Source organism: Amblyraja radiata, chromosome 2 (assembly GCF_010909765.2).
Source record: "Amblyraja radiata isolate CabotCenter1 chromosome 2, sAmbRad1.1.pri, whole genome shotgun sequence".
Taxonomy (NCBI): domain Eukaryota; kingdom Metazoa; phylum Chordata; class Chondrichthyes; order Rajiformes; family Rajidae; genus Amblyraja; species Amblyraja radiata.
In genome coordinates this window covers 127042832-127068736 of record NC_045957.1, presented here as the reverse complement: position 1 = coordinate 127068736, position 25905 = coordinate 127042832, and the positions used below count along the sequence as shown (strand labels likewise).

General features: G+C 42.8%; 1 protein-coding gene and 1 long non-coding RNA gene across 2 annotated transcripts in view; one reads left to right on the top strand and one right to left on the bottom strand.

Moving 5' to 3' along the window:
* The window catches only part of malrd1 (MAM and LDL receptor class A domain containing 1), a 343320-nt gene that overhangs the window by 62664 nt on the left and 254751 nt on the right, over positions 1 to 25905 (bottom strand). Inside the window, exon 30 of the mRNA XM_033040137.1 lies at positions 9224 to 9381. Within this exon, the coding sequence (XP_032896028.1) occupies positions 9224 to 9381 (158 nt within the window). The remainder of the gene's footprint in view (positions 1 to 9223; positions 9382 to 25905) is intronic.
* Positions 11219 to 16929, top strand: LOC116968618. Its single transcript, XR_004410488.1, has 3 exons — positions 11219 to 11285; positions 15267 to 15272; positions 16918 to 16929. It is a non-coding gene; the product is annotated as an uncharacterized LOC116968618 (long non-coding RNA).

Below are 25905 nucleotides of genomic sequence, written 5' to 3'. Positions count from 1 at the left end.
AAATGTTGGTGGACAGTAGAATGGACCTTCTCATATTTCATGCACCAAACACAAGGTGCTGGAGGAACTGAGTGGTTCAGGCAGCATCTAAGGAGGGAATGGACAGATGACAATTCATGGTTGGGATCCTTCTTCAATTAGAAACATAGCCTCTTCATTCCCTCCATAGATGCAGCCCGATCTGCTGAGTTCCTCCAGAACCTTCTGAATTATACACATTTTAAACATCTGCAATTTGTATGCCTGTTCTCATATTTCTTATTAGGGTCAATGATTTACACAATGTTTTCCTCTCCAATTCAAAAGAGCCGCCCGTCTCACCCTTTGGGAATTAGTTGGGAATTTGAACACTCTTAGAGTCTTATAGAAACATAGACATAGAAAATAGGTGCAGGAGTAGGCTATTCGGCCCTTCGAGCCTGCACCGCCATTCAATATGATCATTGGCTGATCATCCAACTCAGTATCCTGTACCTGCCTTCTCTCCATAACATATAACAATTACAGCACGGAAACAGGCCATCTCGGCCCTACAAGTCCGTGCCGAACAACTTTTTTCCCTTAGTCCCACCTGCCTGCGCTCATACCATAACCCTCCATTCCCTTCTCATCCATATGCCTATCCAATTTATTTTTAAATTATACCAACGAACCTGCCGCCACCACTTCCACTGGAAGCTCATTCCACACCGCTACCACTCTCTGAGTAAAGAAGTTCCCCCTCATGTTACCCCTAAACTTCTGTCCCTTAATTCTGAAGTCATGTCCTCTTGTTTGAATACCCCCTGATCCCTTTAGCCACAAGGGCCACATCTAACTCCCTCTTAAATATAGCCAATGAACTGGCCTCAACTACCTTCTGTGGCAGAGTTCCAGAGATTCACCACTCTCTGCGTGAAAAATGTTTTTCTCATCTCGGTTCTAAAGGATTTCCCCTCTATCCTTAAGCTGTGACCCCTTGTCCTGGACTTCCCCAACATCGGGAACAATCTTCCTGCATCTAGCCTGTCCAATCCCTTAAGAATTTTGTAAGTTTCTATAAGATCCCCCCCTCAATCTTCTAAATTCTAGCGAGTACAAGCCGAGTCTATCCAGTCTTTCTTCATAAGACAGTCCTGACATCCCAGGAATCAGTCTGGTGAACCTTCTCTGCACTCCCTCTATGGCAATAATGTCCTTCCTCAGATTTGGAGACCAAAACTGTACGCAATACTCCAGGTGTGGTCTCACCAAGACCCTGTACAACTGCAGTAGCACCTCCCTGCTCCTATACGCAAATCCTTTTGCTATGAATGCCAACATACCATTCGCTTTCTTCACTGCCTGCTGCACCTGCATGCCTACTTTCAATGACTGGTGTACCATGACACCCAGGTCCCGTTGCATCTCCCGTTTTCCTAATCGGCCACCATTTAGATAATATGCCCCTGTCCCACTACAGGCGACTAGGCTTTCTTAAACATTGCGATAATACCTACCTCAACTACCTCCTCCGGCAGCTTGTTCTATAACCTTACCACTCTCTGTGTGAAAAAGTCACCCTCTGGTTCTTATTAAATCTTTCCCCCCACCTTAAACCTATGTCCTCTGGTTCTCGATTCCACTACTCTGGGCAAGGAACTCTGTGCGTCTACCTGATCTATTCCTCTAATCATTTTGTACACATTTTAATACATAATGGTAGCGCTTCAACTTTTAAATCACCCGTCATCTTCCTGTGCTCCAAGGATTAGTGTACCTGCCTGCTCAACCTCTCTCTATAGCTCAGGCCCTCGGATCCTGGCAACATCTTTGTAAATCTTCTCTGCACCTTTTCAAGCTTGACAACGCCTTTCCTATAACATGGTGCCCAAAACTGAACACAATACTCTAAATGCGGCCTCACAAATGTCTTATGCAACTGCAACATAACCTCCCAACTTCTATACTCAATGCTCTGACTGATGAAGGCCAATGTGCCAAAAGCCTTTTTGACCACCCTATCTACCTGAGATGCCCCTTTCAATCATCCCCTGCATCCCTCTGCTCTACAACACTCCTCAAAGCCCTAACATTTACTGTGTAGGTTCTGCCCATGCTATTGTTCCTAAAATGCAACACCTCACATTTTTTCTGTATTAAATTCCAACTTTTCATTTAATTTTTCTGTCAAAGTATAGAAAGGCAGTCTCCAAGAATTTTTACAAACGGGATTTCTAAACAAAGCTAATAGAAATTAAATTCGAAAATTGGAAAAATCTATTTTTAATAAGGTCTCCATTGACAGGTGCACAGGTCAGCAAAATAGAGTTCAGCGTATCTTGTTTTAGCACACAAACTTGCTCACATTTTGTGGCAAAAGATAACTACTTATTAAATGCAAAGTAAACAGTTCCAAGGCTTCTGAGAATAGACTTTCAAATGTATTCATATTTTAAATTGTAATGATATGAGTTGTAAATGTTGACACCTATTTGTTATAAGCAAGGTCTTATAAAATCTATCCTTGGGTCTTGTTGTGATTTCTTTTAATAGCTTTGGAGCAGAATTTGTCTTTGATTATACCCCAACACAGCAGGGTAATAACCTTATTTCTCAGTGATGACAGCAATCCTTGGATAGTCTAGTCTGGAAAGCAACTGTTCTAAATAGGTCAAACATGCAACGTAAAATCTTCTTTGTTTTAAAATTCATCCTGAATCTCATCAGGTTGGGTCAGGAATAAAGTTGGTCATTGGCGCATTATTTAGAGGCAATGTGTCCGCTGGTGTAGGCAGCAGAATTAAACATTTTCTTCTTCCATGTTAAGCTAGTCTATACCTTGCTTCATATGCATAACTTGGAAAGTGAGGGAATTAGCTTTTTTAAATTTAAATCACTGGGGAAAAAATGCACAGGAGCTGGGACAGATTAATGGATGCCGCAGGCACTAATTCACCAGAGGGTGACAATAATATACTGTCTCTGCCACAGATGACTCTAATACAAATATCAGGGACCTTGGTTACTGATTAATGTTAATTGGCACATACGAGAAAGTACTAATTGCAATGGAGAACTGATGTCATTGTATGTAATATTTCAGAACACAGAGGAAAATGACACAAATGTATAACAGAACACCTCACAGAGCAGAAGAAATAGAGATACTGCAGACCAGATGCTTCTCTGCCATTCTGAATATTATTGCAGATATTTTAACTCCTCGCCACTTTCATGCCTGAACCCTGATTTCACTAATATTGAAAAAAAAGCTATCAACCACTGATTTGAATATACTCAGCAATTGAACGTCAGATGTTGTAGAGAAAATTCCCAAAAATTGCTACTGTTTTGGTGAAGCACTTTATTCTCTATCCTGACCGACTGACTTTATTTTCTGAATTTGATTCATGGTTCTAAAAAATACTATTAGGTAAAATGCCAACTCCGTATCTACGCAATTAAGCTCCCTTTCTGTATGTTTCAATAAGACCATCTATCATTCATCTAATGCAACGAAGAATAGCGTCAGTCTGTTAAATCTCTCGTCACAGAACAAAGATGCCGTCCCACAAATGAACCTTCACTACACTTCCTGTATTGAAAGCATACAATATACACATTTTATATGTATATTTAAAATCAAGTGGGTAATCAGAGAGAAGGTTGAGCACATTTAGACTCAAAGGGCTGATTTATGGTTGGAGACAGAGATTGTAGTGAGGTCTTAAATAAATACTTTTCATCCGTGTTCACTAAAGAGAAGATCATCGTAGAGCCGTAGAAACAGACCCCTTGGTCCAACCCCCACACTGACCAATATGTCCCATCTACACTAGTCCAACCTGCCTGCATTTTTCTCATATCCCTCAAAACCTACCCTATCCATGTACCTATCTACATTTTCCTTAAACGTTGCGCTAGTATCTGCCTCAACAACCTCTTCCGGCTGCTCGTTCCATACACCCACCGCTCTTTGTATAAAAAATTCTACTTCTCAGGTTCTATTAAATCATCCCCCCTCTCCACCCCCTCACCGTAAAAAGGTAGTTGGAGAATTTACGGAGGGGAATGGTGAAATTCTGGAATGATGCCATTGAAAAGTGAATGTAATAAATGTCCTAGCTGGTTGAAAGGAAGACTAATCCCCATAAATGTATTGTTGGTAACAATGGGAAGCAAAAAGGAGGAGATTTCTGAGAAATGAATAAAGACTATTATGTCTTCAGTGAAAAGTCCAATTAATTGTAAGACAGGAAATGCTGTAAATTTTGTTCAAGAAGGGCAGCAAGGATAAGCCAGGTTAATGTCCAATGCCTATGGTCGAGAAGCTGTTAGAAAACATTCTGAGAGTAAGGATTCATCTACACTTGTAAAAGCAGGATTAATCAGAGTGTCTTCTTAAGGGGTTGGACAGGCTAGATGCAGGAAGATTGCTCCCGATGTTGGGGAAGTCCAGGACAAGGGGTCACAGCTTAAGGATAAGGGGGAAATCCTTTAAAACCGAGATGAGAAGAACTTTTTTCACACAGAGAGTGGTGAATCTCTGGAACTCCCTGCCACAGAGGGTAGTCGAGGCCAGTTCATTGGCTATATTTAAGAGGGAGTTAGATGTGGCCCTTGTGGCTAAGGGGATCAGAGGGTATGGAGAGAAGGCAGGTACGGGATACTGAGTGGATGATCAGCCATGATCATATTGAATGGCGGTGCAGGCTCGAAGGGCCGAATGGCCTACTCCTGCACCTAATTTCTATGTTTCTATGTTTCTATGTCCGTGTGATTTTGTCTGATGAGGAGGAGGGGGGGGGGGGGAAGATTCTGCCTAATCAATTTGATAGAATTTGTCAACGAGGAAGCTGGGTGCTTCATGAGGACAATATAATTGATGTAGTCTACATGGATTTCAGTAAAGGCTTTGGAAAGGTCACACATAGAGAACTAGTCCGGAAGGTTAGAGCCTGAAATCCAGGGCGTGTTGGTTAATTGGATCTGAACAGGTTTGGTTGCAGGAGGCAGAGGGTTGTGGTGGGTTTTCTCGGTCATAACTTCAATGTCGTTGGTCCAGGATAAATTGTTGGTGATAGTAACGCTGAGGAACTTGAAGCTTTCGACCATCTTCACTTCGGCATCACTGCAATAAGTTTTGTGCCTTAATGCGAGGAGCATTCGTAATAAGGTGGATTGATTGAATGTGCAGTTATGATATGGTTGGAATTACAGAGACATGGCTCCAGGGTGACCAAGACTGTGCGCTAAACATGCGGGGTATTCAATATTCAGGAAGGATAGACAGAAATGAAGAGGAGGTGGGCTGGCTGGTTAAAGAGGAGATTAATGCAATAGCAAGGAGAGACATTAGCTTGGATGCTGTTGAAACTGTATGGGTAGAACAGCGAAATAGCCAAGGGCAGAAAGCGCTTGTTGGAGTTGTATACAGAGCACCAAACAACAGTAGGGAGATTGGGGATAGCATTGAGCAGGAAATTAGGGATGCTTGTAGCAAAGGTACAGCAGTTATCATGGATGACTTTAATCTACATATAGATCGGGCCAACCAAATTGGGAACAGCGCTGAGGAGGAGGATTTTCTTGAATGTATACGGGATGTTTTTTTAAACAATATGTAGAAGAGACGACTGGCAGTCAGGCCATCCTAGACTGGATATTGAGTAATCAGGAAGGATTAGTTAGTGATCTTGTTGTACAGAGCCTCTTGGGCAACAGTGACAATGATATGGTGAGATTCTACATGGGGATAGAAAGTGACACGGTTAATTCAGAGACTAGGGTCCTGAAATCAAAGAAAGGAGACTTTGAAGGTATGAGATGGGAATTTGTTAGGATAGACAGGCAAATTATACTTAAAGGGTTGACGGTGGAGATGCAATGGCAAAGATTTAAAGACCGCATGGATGAACTCCAGAAATTGTTCATCCCTGTCTGGCGAAAAAATAAAACGGGGAAGACAGCTCAACCGTGGCTAATGAGGAAAATCAAGGATAGTGTCAAATCCAAGGAAAAGGCATATAAATTGGCCAGAGGAAGCAGCAAACAGGAGGACTGGGAGAAATTTGGAAAAACAAAGGGGTTAATTAAGAGGGGGGAAAAAGAGCATGAAAGGAAGCTTGCGGGGAATATAAAAACTTCTTTAGATATGTAAAAAGGAAATGATTAGTGAAGCCAAATGTAGGTTCCTTACAATCAGAGACAGGTGAATTTATAATGGCAAACAAACAAGTGGCAGAACAGTTAAATGAGTACTTCGGTTCTCTCTACACTAAGGAAGACCCAAACAATCTCCCCAAAATACTAGGGGACCGAGGATCTAGTGGGAGGTAAGAACTGAAGGGAATCTACATTAGTCAGGAAATGGTGTTAGGTAAACTGTTGGGACTGAAGACAGATAAATCCCTAGGGGCTGATGTCTGCATCCCAGAGTACTCAAGGAGGTGGCCCTAGAAATTGTGGTTGCATTGGTGATCATTTTCCAATATTCTCTCGACTCTGGATCAGTTCCTGTGGACTGCAGGGTAGCCAATGTAACCCCACATTTTAAGAAAGGAGGGAGAGAGAAAATGGGGAATTATAGACCCGTTAGCCTTACATCGGTAGTGGGGAAGATGCTTGAGTCGATTGTTAAAGACGTTATCGCGGCAAATTTGGAAAGCAGTGACAGGATCGGTCAAAGTCAGCATGGATTTATGAAGGGGAAATCATGCTTGGCTAATGTTCGGGAATTTTGTGAGGATATAATAAGTAGAATAGATAAGGGAGAGCCAGTGGATGTGGTGTATCTAGACTTTAAAAAAACCTTCGATAAGGTCCCACACAAGAGATTAGTGTGAAAATTAGAGCACATGGTATTGGGGGTAGGGTATTGACATGGATAGAGAACTGGTTGGCAGGTAGAAGCAAAGAGTAGGAATTAACGGGTCCTTTTTAGAATGACAGGCAGTGACTAGTGGGGTGCCGCAAGGCTCAGTGCTGGGAACCCAGTTATTTACAATATATATTAATGATTTAAGACGAGGGAATTAAATGTGACATCTCCAAGTTTGTGGATGACACAAAACAGGGTGGCAGTGGGAGCTGCGATGAGGATGCTATGAGGCTGCAGGGTGGCTTAGATAGGTTGGGTGAGTGGGCAGATGCATGGCAGATGCAGTATAATGTGGATAAATGCGAGGTTATCCACTTTGGTGACAAGAACAGGAAGGCAGATTATTATCTGAATGGTGTCAGATTTGGAAAAGGGGAGGTGCAATGAGACCTGGGTGTGCTTGGACATCAGTCATTGAAAGTACGCATGCAGGTGAGAAAGTTTGAAAGAAGCGTTTCAAAAATGAATTTAGCTGTAGATTTAGAAGCAAAGAAAAGCTTTTCACCTTTCTCCCATTCCACTAGCAAGGCTACAGCACTATAACACTCGATGTTTTTGCACTATAATATAAACATTCAAAGGAATGTTCAGACAACGGTTCTTTCCCTCTGTTCTACAGATTGCAATGTACTTAAACAATAGATCAACATGGTCAAAAAACAAGCTTGAATATGTAAAAAATATTTTGGTTGAGGCAAAATATTAGCATGTGTTTGAACGGTGGACGAGGCTAAAAAGCTCCTGCTGTGCTGCCTCAATTTATTATGTTCATATTAGTAGCATTAGCCATCTTATTTAATTATTGATACTCTCTCTGATCCACTCTCCTGAATGCTTAGGTATCTCAAGAAAATATGATATGCTGCTCGTCTGGTGAGTACACGATTCAGTGACCTGCAGAAAGATGTAACATCTGAGCTGACAGCTTCCATTTCACTCACAATGGAGGAACAGGAGACTGAAGCTTCAGAAGGACTTCAGAATGTTGACATCATTTGTTACTCTCTTTCTTGCTGGAATTTTTATTCCCAAAAGTTTGGAAAATTGAAGGAAAGTGCCAAACAATAGTTTTTCGTTAGATAAACATTTCCTGCGACTTCAATATTAATTAGTCTAAAAATCTTGTGGATTTATGTCATTGTATGTGAATTAATATCGTACTACTGAAAGATATATGCAAAGAAGAGGCAGAAGGGAAACAATCAATGAAAAGATAATTATTTGATGGAGGATCAAGGAAATGCAGATAGTGGAATCTTGGGCAAAATACAAAGTGCTGAAGTAACATAGCGGGTCAGGCAGCACCTATGGATGGAATGGATAGTCGACGTTTCAGATCGGAACCCTTTTTCAGACCAATAGATTTATTTGATCATTTAATATAACCAATGACTGGATCGCTGTGGTAAAAGAGGACTGTTTTATTCCACAGTGATACCATTCAATCAAGAGGATTTAAGGATGTCAATACTGCTTACGTTTATAAATCATAGGAGCAGAATTAGACTATTCAGCCCATTGAGTCTACTCTGCCATTTAAAGGGTGGTGGGTGTATGGAACAAGCTGCCAGAGGAGGTAGTTGAGGCTGGGGATATCCCATCGTTTAAGAAACAGTTAGATTGGTACATGGATAGGGCAGCTTTGGAGGGATATGGACCAAGTGCAGGCAAGTGGGACTAGTGTAGCTGGCACATTGTTGGCCGGTGTGGGCGAGTTGGGCCGAAGGGCTTGTTTCCACACTGTATCACTCTGTGACTATGATTATATCTATCTTTCCCTTTCAACCCTGCCCTCTCCTGCCTTCTCTCCATAACACGAAACACCCTTCCTAATCAAAAATCTATCAATCTCTGCCTTAAAAATACCCAATGACTTGGGATCCATAGCCGTCTCTGCCAATGAATTCCACAGATTCACCACCCTCTGACTACAGAAATTCCTCCTCATCTCCTTTCTAAAGGTACGCCCTTTTATTCTGAGGCTGTGCCCTCTGGTCCTGGATTCTCCCACTAGTGGAAACATCCACTCGACACAACCACTCGATCCGGGCTTTTACCATTCGGTAAGAGATCTCCCCTCATCCTTCTGAACTCCAGCAAGTACAGGCCCAGTGCCGTCAAACATTCATCACATATTAACCCAATCATCCCTGGGATCATTCTCATAAACCTCGTCTAGGCCCTCTCCAATACCAACACATCCTTCCTCAGATATGGGGCTGCAAACTACTCACAATGCTACCCAAATGTGGTCTGCCCAGTGCCTTATAAAGCCTCAGCATCATATCCCTGTTTTTATATTTTAGTCCTCTTGAAATTAATGCCAGCACTGCATTTCATAGAATCAGGCAGCTGTAATACTTTTGTGAGCCTTTCCCTTACCTTCAGTGTGCCCATTTCTTTCGAACCACTGGCAAAGTACCAGAAACGCAGGTGACAGACTCCAACACTTGCTGGGAATGAATGAGTGGTGGTTATTCTCGCAATGTCACCTTCATGCTGGGCTGCTGACTTAATGTACAGAAACATTCCTCCAGCTCCTTGAAAAGAAACAAACACCGTTATGAATGAGGTTTATTGAATTCCTCAGCAGCTGCGGAGCTGGGGAGTGACAACTGGCAAATCATAAACTTCTCAAATTCGTGGATTTGTTTACTTGCATGAAGAGATTACATGGTAAGTTGCTTTCCTGTTTGTACCGACAGTAAAAAGATATTACTCACTTCAGCCTCATAAAAAATACATGAATCTGTCTCCAACATTGTGTGCTGGGAAGCTCAGTGAAAAGAACAATTATACACTTCACGAGGAAAGGTAGAATTTGATATACGAATTCCCACACTAATGGAAGTCATACCGATTAATGCATTTTCTTCTCTTGTGAAATCTCTGTGTTCAGAATATTGACGAATGGAACCTGCTGTGTGTTATTTATAATATTGTGAAAAAAGTAATTTATGTGCTGTGTAACACAATTAATTACTGTGGCTGCATTTCTTCTTAGAAGTTACACATGCTTCTGTTCAGTGTTTTATCCATAACATCTTTCAGGGACCATTGCCCTGTCACCACCTCAGCAGATCTGCAGAAGAGGTCCTGACCCTAAATGTCACGTGTCCATTCCCTCCACAGAGCGATTGCTTGAAAGATACAACTTGGAAACAGGCCCTTCGGTCTTCTGAATCCACACCGACCATCAATCATCCATTCACACTAGTTCTATGTTATCCCGCTTCCGCATCCACTCTCCACAGACTTGGGAACAATTTTCGGAGGCCAATTAACCTACAAATGTGCGCTTCTGCGGATGCGAGAGGAAACTGGAGCCCTGGAGGAAACTCCATGCAGTCAGAGGGAGAACGTGCAAACTCCACACGGACAACAACCAAGTCCAGGATTGAACACAGGTCTCTACGGCTGCGAGGCACCAACTCTACCAGAAGTACCACTATGCCACCCTTATTTTGATCAATGCAGTACCTCAGTAAGTGATGGGCACTCACCAGCAAATGGAGGCAAGGGAGCTCTTTGGGATAGCAGGGTTATCTTCATTACCATGAAGCAAGTTAAAATACCCCTACTCAACTGTTTAGCAGAATTATTGGTGTTGATCAATTTTGTCTTTCCTTTCCTGCAGGGAAGTGTGTTGATGTAACTTGATTCACACTGTGCCAGAAGGTAAAAGACTGAAAAAGGGCACGAGCTCTAGTCAGAAATTCAATTAAAAAGTGGCAGTACTACAATCCACGCCATCCATCATAAGACAATAACCATTGGTAAGACAGAAATGCACAGTTCTTCCACCCAACTAGTAGAATAGGCCTGACTGGCACAGACATGCACAAAAGCATGTTCTTCATTATTACAAACTGTTGTGGTGATTGATGTAAGGTAAGGTAGAGGTAATTCATGGAAAAGACTAGAATGAAATGAAAGGGAAAGAGTTAAAGGGGATCGGTGAAGAGTAATGGAAGGAAGGTAGACAAAAGTGCTGGAGAAACTCAGCGGGTGAGGCAGCATCTATTCATTCACTCCATAGATGCTGCCTCACCCGCTGAGTTTCTCCAGCACTGTAGTCTACCTTCAATTTTCCAGCATCTGCAGTTCCTTCTTAAAGCCTATTTCCTTCGCTCCATAGATGCTGCCTCACCCGCTGAGTTTCTCCAGCACTTTTGTCTACCTTTGATTTTCCAGCATCTGCAGTTCCTTCTTAAACAGTAATGGAAGGAAATTGTACTCGTGGTGAAAGGGGGTGATTGGGGTGTCGTGGTTGGTGTTGGTGAGGACCGGCAGGGAAATGATCCTAGGATGCATGAGAAAGAGTTGTTGGGAAAGTGTGCTAGGATTTTCCTATAGAAAAATACAGCACAGGAAAGGGCCCTTCATCCCACAATGTCTGTGCCATACGTAATGCTGATAAACTAATCCCATCGGCCTGCACATGGTCAATATCGTTCTATTCCCAGCATATCTATATTCATATCTTAAAGCCTCTTGCACCCCACTATTGTAGCTGCTTCAGATACTCTCACAAGATGCAATGTAGGATTCCGAGGCAGAAACATAGAAACATAGAAAATAGGTGCAAGAGTAGGCCATTCGGCCCTTCGAGCCTGCACCGCCATTCAATATGATCATGGCTGATCATTCAACTCAGTATCCTGTACCCATACCCCCTCCATACCCCCAGAACCCGTTCGCCACAAGGGCCACATCTAACTCCCTCTTAAATATAGCCAATGAACTGGCCTCAACTACCTTCTGTGGCAGAGAATTCCAGAGATTCACCACTCTCTGTGTGAAAAATGTTTTCCTCATCTCAGTCCTAAAGGAATTCCCCCTTATCCTTAAACTGTGACCCCTTGTTCTGGACCTCCCCAACATTGGGAACAATCTTCCTGCATCTAACCTGTCCAACCCCTTAAGAATTTTGTAAGTTTCTATAAGATCCCCTCTCAATCTTCTAAATTCTAGCGAGTACAAGCCGAGTCTATCCAGTCTTTCTTCATATGAAAGTCCTGACATCCCAGGAATCAGTTTGGTGAACCTTCTCTGTACCCCCTCTATGGACCTGTACAGAAAGGACGGGTGGCACTTGAACTCGAGGGGGACCAATATCCTGGCGGGGAGATTTGCAAAGGCTACTGGGGAGACTTTAAACTAGTATGGTTGGGGGGAGGGACTCAAATTGGGAAAGCTAGCAGTCAGTGTGTGAGGCAGGAGGCAGAGAATGGTAGCACTCTGACCCAAAATGTAGGGGAGAGAGAAGAAAAAGACAATAAACAGAGAATAAGAGAGGGTGGGTTTCTTAAATGTGTATATTTTAATGCTAGGAGCATTGTAAGAAAGGTGGATGAACTTAGCCTGGATTGACACCTGGAAGTATGATGTTGCGGCGATCAGTGAAACATGGTTGCAGGAGGGCTGTGATTGGAAACTAAATATTCCAGGGTTTCGTTGCTTCAGGTGTGATAGAATTGGAGGGGCAAGAGGTGGAGGTGTTGCATTGCTTATCAGGGAAGATATTACATCAGTGCTTTGGCAGGATAGATTAGAGGGCTCGTCTAGGGAGGCTATTTGGGTGGAACTGAGAAATGGGAAAGGGGTAGCAACACTTATAGGGGTGTATTATAGACCGCCAAATGGGGAGCGAGAATTGGAAGAGCAAATATGTAAGGAGATTGCAGATATTAGTAGTAAGCACAAGGTAGTGATTGTGGGAGATTTCAATTTTCCACACATAGACTGGGAAACACATTCTGTAAATGAGCTGGATGGGTTGGAGTTTGTAAAATGTGTGCAGGATAGTTTTTTGCAGCAATACATAGAAGTACCTACTAGAGAAGAGGCGGTGCTGGACCTCCTGTTAGGAAATGAGACGGGTCAGGTGGCAGAGGTATGCGTTGGGGAACAGTCCGGGACCAGTGATCACAATACCATTAGTTTCAATATAATTATGGAGAGGGTCAGAACTGGACCTAGGGTTGAGATTTTTGATTGGAGAAAGGCTAACTTTGAGGAGATGCGAAAGGATTTAAAAGGAGTAAATTGGGACAGTTTGATTTATGGGAAAGATGTGGAAGAGAAATGGAATACATTTAAAGGTGAAATTTTAAGAGTACAGAATCTTTATGTCCCTGTTCGGTTGAATGGAAATAGTAAAAATTGGAAAGAGCCATGATTTTCAAGGGAAATTGGACACTTGGTTTGGAAAAAGAGGGAGAACTACAATAATTATAGGCAGCATGGAGTAAATGAGGTGCTTGAGGAGTATAAAGAATGTAAAAAGAATCTTAAGAAAGAAATTAGAAAAGCTAAACGAAGATATGAGGTTGCTTTGGCAAGTAAGGTGAAAGTAAATCCAAAGGGTTTCTACAGCTATATTAATAGCAAAAGGATAACGAGGGATAAAATTGGTCCATTAGAGAGTCAGAGTGGACAGCTATCTGCAGAGCCAAAAGAGATGGGGGAGATATTGAACAATTTATTTTCTTCGGTATTCACCAAGGAGAAGGATATTGAATTATGTGAGGTAAGGGAAACAAGTAGAGTAGCTATGGAAACTATGAGATTCAAAGAAGAGGAAGTACTGACACTTTTGAGAAATATAAAAGTGGATAAGTCTCCAGGTCCGGACAGGATATTCCCTAGGACATTGAGGGAAGTTAGTGTAGAAATAGCAAGGGCTATGGCAGAAATATTTCAAATGTCATTAGAAACGGGAATAGCGCCGGAGGATTGGTGTACTGCGCATGTTGTTCCATTGTTTAAAAAGGGGTCTAAGAGTAAACCTAGCAATTATAGACCTGTTAGTTTGACGTCAGTGGTGGGAAAATTAATGGAAAGGATACTTAGAGATAATATATATAAGCATCTGGATAAACAGGGTCTGATTAGGAACAGTCAACATGGATTTGTGCCTGGAAGGTCATGTTTGACTAATCTTCTTGAATTTTTTGAAGAGGTTACTCGGGAAATTGATGAGGGTAAAGCAGTGGATGTTGTATATATGGACTTCAGTAAGGCCTTTGACAAAGTTCCTCATGGAAGGTTGGTTAAGAAGGTTCAATGGTTGGGTATTAATGGTGGAGTAGCAAGATGGATTCAACAGTGGCTGAATGGGAGATGCCAGAGAGTAATGGTGGATGGTTGTTTGTCAGGTTGGAGGCCAGTGACTAGTGGGGTGCCACAGGGATCTGTGTTGGGTCCACTGTTGTTTGTCATGTACATCAATGATCTGGATGATGGTGTGGTAAATTGGATAAGTAAGTATGCAGATGATACTAAGATAGGTGGGGTTGTGGATAATGAAGTAGATTTTCAAAGTCTACAGAGAGATTTATGCCAGTTGGAAGAGTGGGCTGAAAGATGGCAGATGGAGTTTAGTGCTGATAAGTGTGAGGTGCTACATCTTGGCAGGACAAATCAAAATAGGACGTACATGGTAAATGGTAGGGAATTGAAGAATGCAGGTGAACAGAGGGATCTGGGAATAACTGTGCACAGTTCCCTGAAAGTGGAATCTCATGTAGATAGGGTGATAAAGAAAGCTTTTGGTGTGCTGGCCTTTATAAATCAGAGCATTGAGTATAGAAGTTGGGATGTAATGTTAAAATTGTACAAGGCATTGGTGAGGCCAATTCTGGAGTATGGTGTACAATTTTGGTCGCCTAATTATAGGAAGGATATCAACAAAATAGAGAGAGTACAGAGGAGATTTACTAGAATGTTGCCAGGGTTTCAGCAACTAAGTTACAGAGAAAGGTTGAACAAGGAGAAGGTTAAGGGGGGACTTGATAGAGGTCTTTAAAATGATGAGAGGGATAGACAGAGTTGACGTGGATAAGTTTTTCCCACTGAGAGTAGGGTAGATTCAAACAAGGGGACATGATTTGAGAATTAAGGGACTGAAGTTTAGGGGTAACATGAGGGGGAACTTCTTTACTCAGAGAGTGGTGGCTGTGTGGAATGAGCTTCCAGTGAAGGTGGTGGAGGCAGGTTTGTTTTTATCATTTAAAAATAAATTGGATAGTTATATGGACGGGAAAGGAATGGAGGGTTATGGTATGAGCGCAGGTATATGGGACTAGGGGAGAATACGTGTTCAGCACGGACTACAAGGGTCGAGATGGCCTGTTTCCGTGCTGTAATTGTTATATGGTTATATGGTTATATGGCGAGAATGTCCATGACTGACTGAAGCAGAAGTCCATGACTGACTGCCCTTTTCCCAGCTGCACTCTGCATGGCCCAGCAGTGAAGCACTGCTGCTGAACGATCTGTCCACTATACCTTGCCAGTATAGACCTGGCACAGGACTCGCATGCCTGATCCATTGAACAACCTGGGATGACTGCACAGAAGAACAGTAAGTTACCAAGTTGCTGGAACATTTTATGTTTTTTTTGTAAACCAGCATCTGCAGATCCTTGTTTCTACAAATGGAAGTTACATATTGTCTGTGACAACCGAAATAGTGGCGACGGCCACAACGGGTCCTTTTGGCCTACTGCAGTTGGACTGTAAAATGGAGCCACAATGGCACATCTTGCATGTGGACTCAGTGGGCTGTTCTGTGTGCACTGTGCTGACTGGGAATTGTGCTTATGTATGGGGATAGTCTTGCTGAGTTGTATACAAAATATGTAATTCATTGTACCTGGTACACATGACAATAAGTTCAAGTTCAAGTGAGTTTATTGTCATGTGTCCCTGTATGGGACAATTAAATTATTGCTTTGCTTCAGCACACTGAACATAGTAGGCATTTACTACAAAACAGATCAGTGTGTCCATATACCATAATATAAATATATACACACATGAATAAATAAACTGATGAAGTGCAAATAACAGATAATGGGTTATTAATAATCAGAGTTTTGGCCGAGCCAGGTTTAATAGCCTGACGGCTGTGGGGAACTAGCTATTCCTGAACCTGGTTGTTGCAGTCTTCAGGCTCCAGTACCTTCTACCTGAAGGTAGCAGGGAGATGAGTGTGTGGCCAGGATGGTGTGGGTCTTTGATGATACTGCCAGCCTTTTTGAGGCAGCGACTGCGATAAATCCCCTTGATGGAAGGGATTTCCATAAAGAAACCATTGAACCATGAAACCATTGACTGTCCCGCTGAGTTACTCGATTTAAACCAGCATCTGCAGTTCCTTCCTACACATCCTAACCATTAAACCATATTTTTTTCGCTAGTACCTGGTAAAACTGCTTTGATGTTTTAATTTATTTAGGCATATTTAAGTGATTTAATTATTTAAAGAAAATTTATTTTTTGATTGCTAAATTGATTTTGAGTAGATTCTGAATTCAAAATACTAAATTCAAAAATTGAATATCTGGCAGCCATGAATGTTTTTCAGCCTGTAACAAGCCATGGTTTTTGTGATATTCTCTATTACCTCTTGCTTTCCCAATGTCCACATAGCCAATCAGATGTTGCCCTGAGCTTCCCCTCAGACTCTTCCATCATCTAATGTGAGTTGTCTGCATCCAGCCCTCTTAGGAGAGAAAGGCCTGGGTATAAATGGAACAGAGACCATCACACCTGTCACCTCACTCAGTCGAGGGTTGCCACCTGGTGTAGAGATGCACAGCCCAGCGATACTGGCCTCATTTGATGTTCATTAGTATCGGAGCAGAATTAGGGCATTCAGCCCATCAAGTTCAATCATACATACATAGATACATAGAAAATAGGTGCAGGAGTAGGCCATTCGGCCCTTCGAGCCTGCACCGCCATTCAATATGATCATGGCTGATCATCCAACTCAGTATCCCGTACCTGCCTTCTCTCCATATCCCCTTGATCCCTTTAGCCACAAGGGCCACATCTAACTCCCTCTTAAATATAGCCAATGAACTGGCCTCAACTACCCTCTGTGGCAGAGAGTTCCAGAGATTCACCACTCTCTGTGTGAAAAGGTTTCTTCTCATCTCGGTCCTAAAGGATTTCCCCCTTATCCTTAAGCTGTGACCCCTTGTCCTGGACTTCCCCAACATCGGGAACAATCTTCCTGCATCTAGCCTGTCGAACCCCATAAGAATTTTGTACGTTTCTATAAGATCCCCCCTCAATCTTCTAAATTCTAGCGAGTATAAGCCAAGTCTATCCAGTCTTTCCAGTCATGGCTGATCTATCATTCCCTCTCAATCCCATTCTCCTGCTTTCTCCCCATAATCCCTGACACCCGTACTAATCAAGAATCTGTCAATCTCTGCCTTAAAAATATTCATTATCCTCCATAGCCTTCTGTCACAATTAATTCCACAGATTCGCCATTCTCTGACTAAAGAAATTCCACCTCTTCCCCTTTCAAAAGGTATGCCCTTTTATTCTCAGGCTATGATCTCTGGGCCTCGACTCTCCTACTAGTGGAAGCATCCTCTCCACATCTACTCTATCCAGGCCTTACACTTTTCAGTAAGCTTCAATGAGGTCCCTCATCCTTCCAAACTCCAGTAAGTACAGGCCCAGTGCTGTGAAATGCTAATCATATGCTAATCCCAATTATTCCTGTAATCATTTGGAATGGGGATTTCTGACCTGGACATTAAGAGAAAAAGGTAGAATGAGTTTTAATTTTATGCTTCTTTTTTTATTAATTATTTTTGTGTTTACTTTCTTTTTCTTTAAATTGATCATACTTTTTTAAACTATTGATAGCAGAATCAATAACTTAGAATTATTTAAACAAATGCCATTCATTTTGTTAGGATTTGAAGCTCTGCCTCCAGCCTTGCTTCCTGACAAATAGCTGTCAGACCATTCTGGGGATGGGGCCTTTGTGGAATGTTGCCCGAGGCTCAACTACACCTCGCCTCTCTACTCCTGGATACGAAGATGCAGCTCATAGGCCTTCTACATCCGATTCAGGCGAGTGCAGACAGGTGTGGCAGCAGGTATGAGTCCAAGCAGCGGGCAGAATCCATTGTGATTCTCATAAATACATGTAGGAGCAGAATGAAGCCATTTGGCACATCACGTCTACTCCGCCATTCAATAATAGCTGATCTATCTTTTGCTCTCAAACCCATTCTCCTGCCATCTCACTATAACCTTTGACACCTTTACTTAAGCAACCATTCTATCCAATGTTGTCTTTGCCGCTCCTTATGGTGGATATGCCCAAAACAAGTTGGTCCAGTTTTTTGACATAGGATGGGAAATTATAACAAAACCTTTCCTAGAATTGGATGGATGACTCACACCAGAAATTGCAATTCAACCTCAAAATGCATCACCAAAACCTGACAATAATTTCACTCATTGAACATCGAACAGTACAGCCAGTTACGGATAACGCAATCTCTTCTTTCCTTGCGCATAATCCATATCTCTCCATTCCCTGCATATCCATATGCCTAGCCACTGTTGAATCTATCTCAACCACCAATACCGGAAGGCGTTCCAGCCACTCACCACCCTCTGTGTAAAAATGGTTGCCCTGCACATCTCCTTTAAACTTTATCCCTCTCACCCTAAAGCTATGGCCTGTAGTGTTCGAATTTCCCATCCTGGGTTAAAAGTTCTGACTGGCTACTCGATCTGTGCCTCCCTTAATTTTACATACTTCCATCAGGTCTCCGTGCAACCTCCAGCATTCCAGAGAAAACAATACAAGTCTGTCCAACCTCTCCCTGTAGCTAATACCGCCCTAATTCAGGCATCACTCTGGTAAACCTCTACACCCCTGTCCAAATGGGGTGACCAGATTTGCAATCAATACTACAAAAACGCCCTAACCAAAGTCCTATGAAGCTACATCATGACATCCTGACTCTGATCCATGAAAGCAGGCATGCCATATGCCTTCTTTACATCTCTATTTAATTGTGTTGCCACTTTCAGGGAGTCATGGACCGAGACCACAAGATTCATTGGTGCATCAACACTGTTAAAAGTCATGCCATTAATTGTATATTTTCCCCTTAAATATGACTTTCCATAGTTCAACACCTCACATTTGCTCAGATTAAACTCTATCTGCCATTCTTCCACCCATTTCTTTAGTGATCTGTATCCTAATGCATACCTTGATAGCCTTCCTCACAGTCTGCAACCCCAGCAATCTTTGTGTCACCTGCAAATGTACCAGCCTACCCATCCACGACTACATCCAAGCCATTTAAATTTATTAAAACAGCAGCGGTCCCAGCACAGATCCCTGTGGAACTCCACTGGTCACGGATCTCCAGCCTGAATAATGTCCATCCACCACAACCCTCTCTCTTCTATCAGAATCCAGTTGTAAGTTTAAACGACCAAGTCACTTAATCCTGTGCATCTTAATCTTCTGGATCAGTTTAGCAAGGAGGACTTTAGCAAATGCCCTATTAAAATGAATGTAGATAACATTTGCTGCCCTACCCTCATCGATCACCATCGCCACCTCCTCAAAAAAATATATAATTTTCCCGATGTTGGGGGAGTCCAGAACCAGGGGTCACAGTTTAAGAATAAGGGGTCGGCCATTTAGGACTGAGATGAGGAAAGAGTTTTTCACCCAGAGAGTTGTGAATCTGTGGAATTCTCTGCCACAGAAGGCAGTGGAGGCCAATTCACTGGATGTATTCAAGGGATGGTTAGATTTAGCTCTTAGGGCTGATGGAATTGAGGGATATGGGGAGAAAGCAGGAATGGGATACTGATTCTGGATGATCAGTCATGATCACATTGAATGGCGGTGCTGGCACAAAGTGCCGATTGGCCTACTCCTGCACCTATTTTCAATGTTTCTATGTTAGTAAGATACAACCTGCTGTGTACAAAGCCATGCTGACTGTCTCTAATAAACCCATACTCTTTCAAATGGGAGTACATCTTATCCCAAGAAATCCTCTCCAAAACCTTCACTGCCACTGGCATGATGCTCACTGGCCTGTAATTTCCTGGATTCTCTCTACCTCCCTTCTTAAACAATGGAACATTAACTACTCTCCACTCTTTCTGGACCTTGTCTATTGCTAGAGAAGACACAACGTTTGTCGGCACCCTTTGCCTCTCTCAATAACATGGGATAAATCCCCTCAGGTCCTGGAGATTTATCCACCTTAATGCTCTTCAATAGCTCCAACATTTCCTCCTTCTTAATCTCAAGCTGTCCTTGCATATGTTTTCTCCACACTGATCTCACTGTCCTCTCTATCCTTCTCCTTGGTGAAAACCGATGTTTAATACCTTGCCTACATCCCCAGAAAACTATAAATAAACTTTGGGATTTTATTTAATTTGACTCGTCAAAGCTATTTTGGGGACGCTTTGCTGCTTCCAATTTGCTGCTCGAGTTCTTTCCTCCTTGCTCATATTCTTTAAAGTCCTATCTGATTCTATTCTTTTAAGGCCTGCATGCACTTCCTTTTTCTTTTCGACCAAATTTTTTAACCTCTTTGCTCATCCAAGGTTATCTTACTTTCCCACCCTCATCCCTTCGCCTCAATAGAACATTCCGGTTCTGAACTTCAATCAACTGGCCTTTAAACAACTCTTATTTGTCAGACGTAGACTTACCCAATACCAATTGCTCTTGAGTTTTAGTTTTAGAGATACAGCGCAGAAACAGGCCCTTCGACCCACCGAGTTCGCGCCGACCAGTGATCCCCGCACATTAACACTATCCTACATACACTGGGGACAATTTACACATCCACCAAGCCAATTAACCTACATACCTGTATATCTTTGGATTGTGGGAGAAAACCGAAGATCTTAGAGAAAACCCACGCCGTTACGGCGAGAACGTACAAACTCCGTACAGCCAGCATCAGTAGTCGGGATCAAACCTGGGTCTTGGGCGCTGAAAGCACTGTACGGCAGCAACTCTACTGCTGTGCCACCCAATGAGAAGGACAGAGAGGACAGTGAGATCAGTGTGGAGAGAACAAATGCAAGAACAATATGAGATTAAGAAGGAGGAAATTTTGGAGCTCTTGAAGAGCATTAAGATGGATAAATCTCCAGGACTTGAGGGAATTTATCCCAGGTTATTGAGAGAGACAAGAGGAGAGATTATGGGAGACTTGACAAAGAACTTTGCATCTTCTTTAGCAACAGGCATTATAAATTTGGTCCCGAAAGAGTGGTGAGCTCATACCTAATAAAGTTTTAGTTTGCCTTACTCTAATTTAGTAAGTTCCCACAAGATCATGTCTTCTTTCTATTCAAAACAATCTTAAAACCAATGGACACAAAATGCTGGAGTAAAGCAGCGGATCAGACAGCATCTCTGGAGAACATGGATAGGTGAGGTTTTGGGTCACACCTTCAGTCTCTGAGGTTCCTTGTTTCAACTTAAAAATTATGGAGTTGTCATCACTATCCCCAAAATGCTCTTCCACTGAAACACCATCACCTGGCCAGGCTTACATCGCAACACAAGGTCCAGTAGGTTTCCTTCTCGGGTTGGACTATGCATATACCATACTGATTCAAGAATCCCTCGTGGTTACACCTCACAAATTCTGCCCCGGCTTAGCCTTTGACACTGAGCAAGTTATATTCAAAATTGGAGAGGTTTAAGTCAACTCTTGTTGCTTTAGCATCTTTTGGTCATTTTTCACCATGACTGTTCTTCTCCCTCTTGCTTGACATTGGGGGGGGGGGGGGGGGCTGTAGTACAATGCCGTTAGAGAGCTTGCAACGTTCTTATTTCTAAGCTCTACCCATATCGCCTCAGCAGTTGAACCCTCCAGTATGTCCTCTCTGAGTGCTGCAGTGACAGTCTCCCTGATTAGCAGCGCAACTCCTGCATTTCTTTTACCTCTCTCTTGATCACGTCTGAAACATCGAAAACCCGGAACCTTGAGCTTCCAGTTTGTGTCCCTCTCACAACTGCTGCATGAACACGCTGAACTGATCAAATTCCTAGGCCAGCTTCTACAACCAACTGCAAAAAATTGCATGAGCACAGGCTTAACCTCATCAGAGAGAATGTGAGGTTTAATGCTCTTTTTACAGTGGTTTCATTTTGCTCTAGATGTAATCATGGGATTACTGACCTCACAGTCCTACTCTTTAATCTATCTTCTAATAGCTGAATATTTCTTTCCATGCCTTTCCCTATGTTTCTTTCTGCTTTTACTTGATTCACTGTGAATTGTTACTTCTGATTATTCCTCTCTAAAATCCTCTGCAAGCAAATTAGGTAAAGAAATAGTACCTTTTCCAAAATTAAAGTGTTTTATTGTCATACTGTATATCCCGAAACAGAATAATGAGATTTTTATTTGCAGCAGTACAACTGGAATGTAAACGTCTGTAAACATCATAGTCTAGTATATTAGTAAAACTCTCATCTTGTTTGTGGTTCTGTCTGCGTGCATGTATGCCCATGTGCTCCCAAAACTACGCCAAAATGGTACATGACAGTGCTACAATTTTTGGACCATCTTACTCGCAATTGTCCTGTGGTGTGGTGTATCAAGTTTCGTTCAGAATGATGGTATATTTTACAAGATTTTTACATTTTAAACTTTACATAATCCAGTTTGAGAAAAATCACTTGAACTTGCAGTGGCAGTTAGCAGCTATGACATCACAATGGGATGTCATTTACATTAACTGCCCATCAGTAGTGCTCCCCCCCACAATGACATCACAATGAGATCTCATTTGCATTTAAAAAAAAAGTAACTTCCACCACACATTAACGTCAAGGGGGGTAGGGAGGGAAGAGGGGTTAAGGGGCTGTCCCACTGCGGCGACCTAATCTGCGAGTTCAGAAGAGTTTGCCCTCGACTCAAACCCGCAGCATGGTCGACACAAGGTCCTAGGGGGTCCTATGAGGTCACTGGAACTCTCCTCCATGCTCGAGGGAAGCTCCCGCATACTCGCGGCCTCAGCAAGGTCATGGAAAAAATTGCAGCAGGTTGAAAAATTTTCCGCGAGTAAAATTTGGACGACATGGTTCTTTTTGACTCATAGTGCAGTGGAGTGGGGTCGCTATTTAGTTACAGGCAGTCGAGGACAGCTGTAGGCAATCTTCTTCGATTGGTTCATTGGAGTTTTCAGGACCAAGGAAAACTGACCGACAATAGACAATAGACAATAGGTGCAGGTGTAGGCCATTTGGACCTTCGAGCCAGCACCGCCATTCAATGTGATCATCCCCAATCAGTACCCCGTTCCTGCCTCCTCCCCATATCCCCTGACTCCGCCATTTTTAAGAGCCCTATCTAGCTCTCTCTTGAAAGCATCCAGAGAACCTGCCTCCACCACCCTCTGAGGCAGAGAATTCCACAGACTCACCACTCTCTGTGAGAAATAGTGTTTCCTCGTCTCCGTTCTAAATAGCTTACTCCTTATTCTTAAACTGTGGCCCCTGGTTCTGGACTCCCCCAACATCGGGAACATGTGTCCTGCCTCTAGCGTGTCTTAGCCCTTAACAATCTTATATGCTTCAATGAGATCTCCTCTCAACCTTCTAAACTCCAGAGTGTACAAGCCCAGCTGCTCCATTCTCTCATCATATGACAGTCCCGCAATCCCGGGAATTAACCTTGTAAACCTATGCTGCACTCCCTCAATAGCAATTAGGAGACCAAAATTGCACACAATACTCCAGGTGTGGTCTCACTAGGGCTCTGTACAACTGCAGAAGGACCTCTTTGCTCCTATATTCGATTCCTCTTGTTATAAAGGCCAACATGCCATTCGCTTTTTTCACTGCCTGGTGTACCTGCATGCTTACTTTCATAGACTGATGTACAAGGACCCCCCAGTTCCCGTTGTACTTCCCCTTTTCCCAACTTGACGCCATTTAGATAGTAATCTGCCTTCCTGTTTTTGCTACCAAAGTGGATAACCTCACATTTTTCCTCATTAAACTTCATCTGCCATGCATCTGCCCACTCCCCAAACCTGTCCAAGTCACCCTGCATGTTCATAGCATCCTCCTCACGATTCACACTGCCACCCAGCTTTGTGTCATATGCAAATTTGCTAATGTTACTTTGAATCCCTTCATCCAAATCATTGATGTATATTGTAAATAGCTGCGGTCCCAGCTTCGAGCCTTGTGGTACCCCACTAGTCACTGCCTGCCATTCTGAAAGGGACCCGTTAATTCCTACTCTTTGTTTCCTGCCTGCCAACCACTTCTCTATCCATGGCAGCAAACTACCCCCAATACCATGTGCCCTAATTTTGCCCACTGATCTCCTATGTGGGACCTTATCAACTGCTTTCTAAAAGTCCAGGTACACTACATCCACTGGCTCTCCCTTGTCCATTTTCCTAGTCACATCTTCAAAAAATTCCAGAAGATTAGTCCAGCATGATTTCCCCTTCGTAAATCCATGCTGACTCGGACCGATCCTGTTACTGCTATCCAAATGTGCGGCTATCTCATCTTTTATAATTGACTCCAGCATCTTTCCCACCACCGATGTCAGGCTAACTGGTCTATAATTCCCCATTTTCTCTCTCCCGCCTTTCCTAAAAAGTGGGATAACATTAGCTACCCTCCAATCCACAGGAACTGATACGGAGACTATAGAACATTGGAAAATTATCACCAATGCATCCACGATTTCTAGAGCCACTACCTTAACTACCCTGGGATGCAGACCATCAGGCCCTGGGGATTTGCAAGAATAGCAAGAAAGTCCTTCCTCAAATTTGGAGACCAAAACTGCACACAATACTCCAGGTGTGGTCTCACTAGGGCCCTGTACAACTGCAGAAGGATCTCTTTGCTCCTATACTCAACTCCTCTTGTTATGAAGGCCAACATGCCATTAGAATTCTTCACTGCCTGCTGTACCTGCATGCTTAGAATGAGGAACAAGGACCCCCCAGATCTCTTTGTGCTTCCCCTGTTCCCAACCGGGCACCTTTCAGATAATAATCTGCCTTCCTGTTTTTGCTACCAAAGTGGATAACCTCACATTTATTTATATTAAACTACATCTGCCATGCATCTGCCCACTCACCCAACCTGTCCAAGTCACCCTGCATCTTCATAGCATCCTCCTCACAGTTCACACTGCCACCCAGCTTTGTGCCATCTGCAAATTTGCTAATGTTACTTTTAATCCCTTCATCTAAATCATTGATGTATATTGTAAATAGCTGCGGTCACAGCACTGAGCCTTGCGGTACCCCAATAGTCACTGCCTACCATTCTGAAAGGGACCTGTTAATCCCTACTCTTTGTTTCCTGTCTACCAACCAATTTTTTATCCATGTCAGTACCCTATCCCCAATACCATGTGCTCTAATTTTGCCCACTAATCTCCTATGTAGGAGATGCTTTCAAATGCTTATCAAATGCTTTCTGAAAGTCCAGGTACACACCATCCACTAGCTCTCACTTGTCTATTTTCCTAGTTACATTCTTAAAAAAATTCCAGAAGATTAGCCAAGCATGATTTCCCTTTCGTAAATCCATGCTGACTCGGATCGATCCTGTTACTGCTATCCAATGAGCCACCCCTGCGCAGTTGGGGGCTATGGGTGAGTGGTGGAATATTGCGTTGGGGGAACGAGTGAGTGGTGGACTATTGCGTTGGGGAACAGGGTGCATGGGGGACTATGGGTGAGTGGTGGAATATTGCATACCGTTGGGGGAACGGGTTTGCGTTGCAGAACCAAGCCTCCGGTGTGACAGGGACCCAACGGGTCCCACTTGGTCTAGTAAACAATAAAAGTTACCCATCCATGCATCCAATATTTATATTTTAAATGTATTAAATGTATTATATTAAATATGTGTGTGTGTGTGTGTGGGTTTGTGTGCATGTATGGGTGTGTGGTGTGTATGTGTGTGTAAAGCAAACAAACAATAATAGATAATAGTGCAAAGACAAAAACTTTATCCCCAAGTCTCTGTAGTGCAGAGCTTATTTGGAGGTTCTAGTGTTTCATATGGAGATTGTAGTGTCCGGCTAACACTTATATCATGTACTCTGGCTTCTTGCCGTAGGGTGGTCATGTTACATAGCATTGCTTTGAGGTGGACACCCTTGTTAAAGCTGAAACCACCATATATCCACCTCAGTAGTAATGCTTCCTACAACTGTTCTTTCCTATTCTTGCTTCAGGCCATTGGTTAT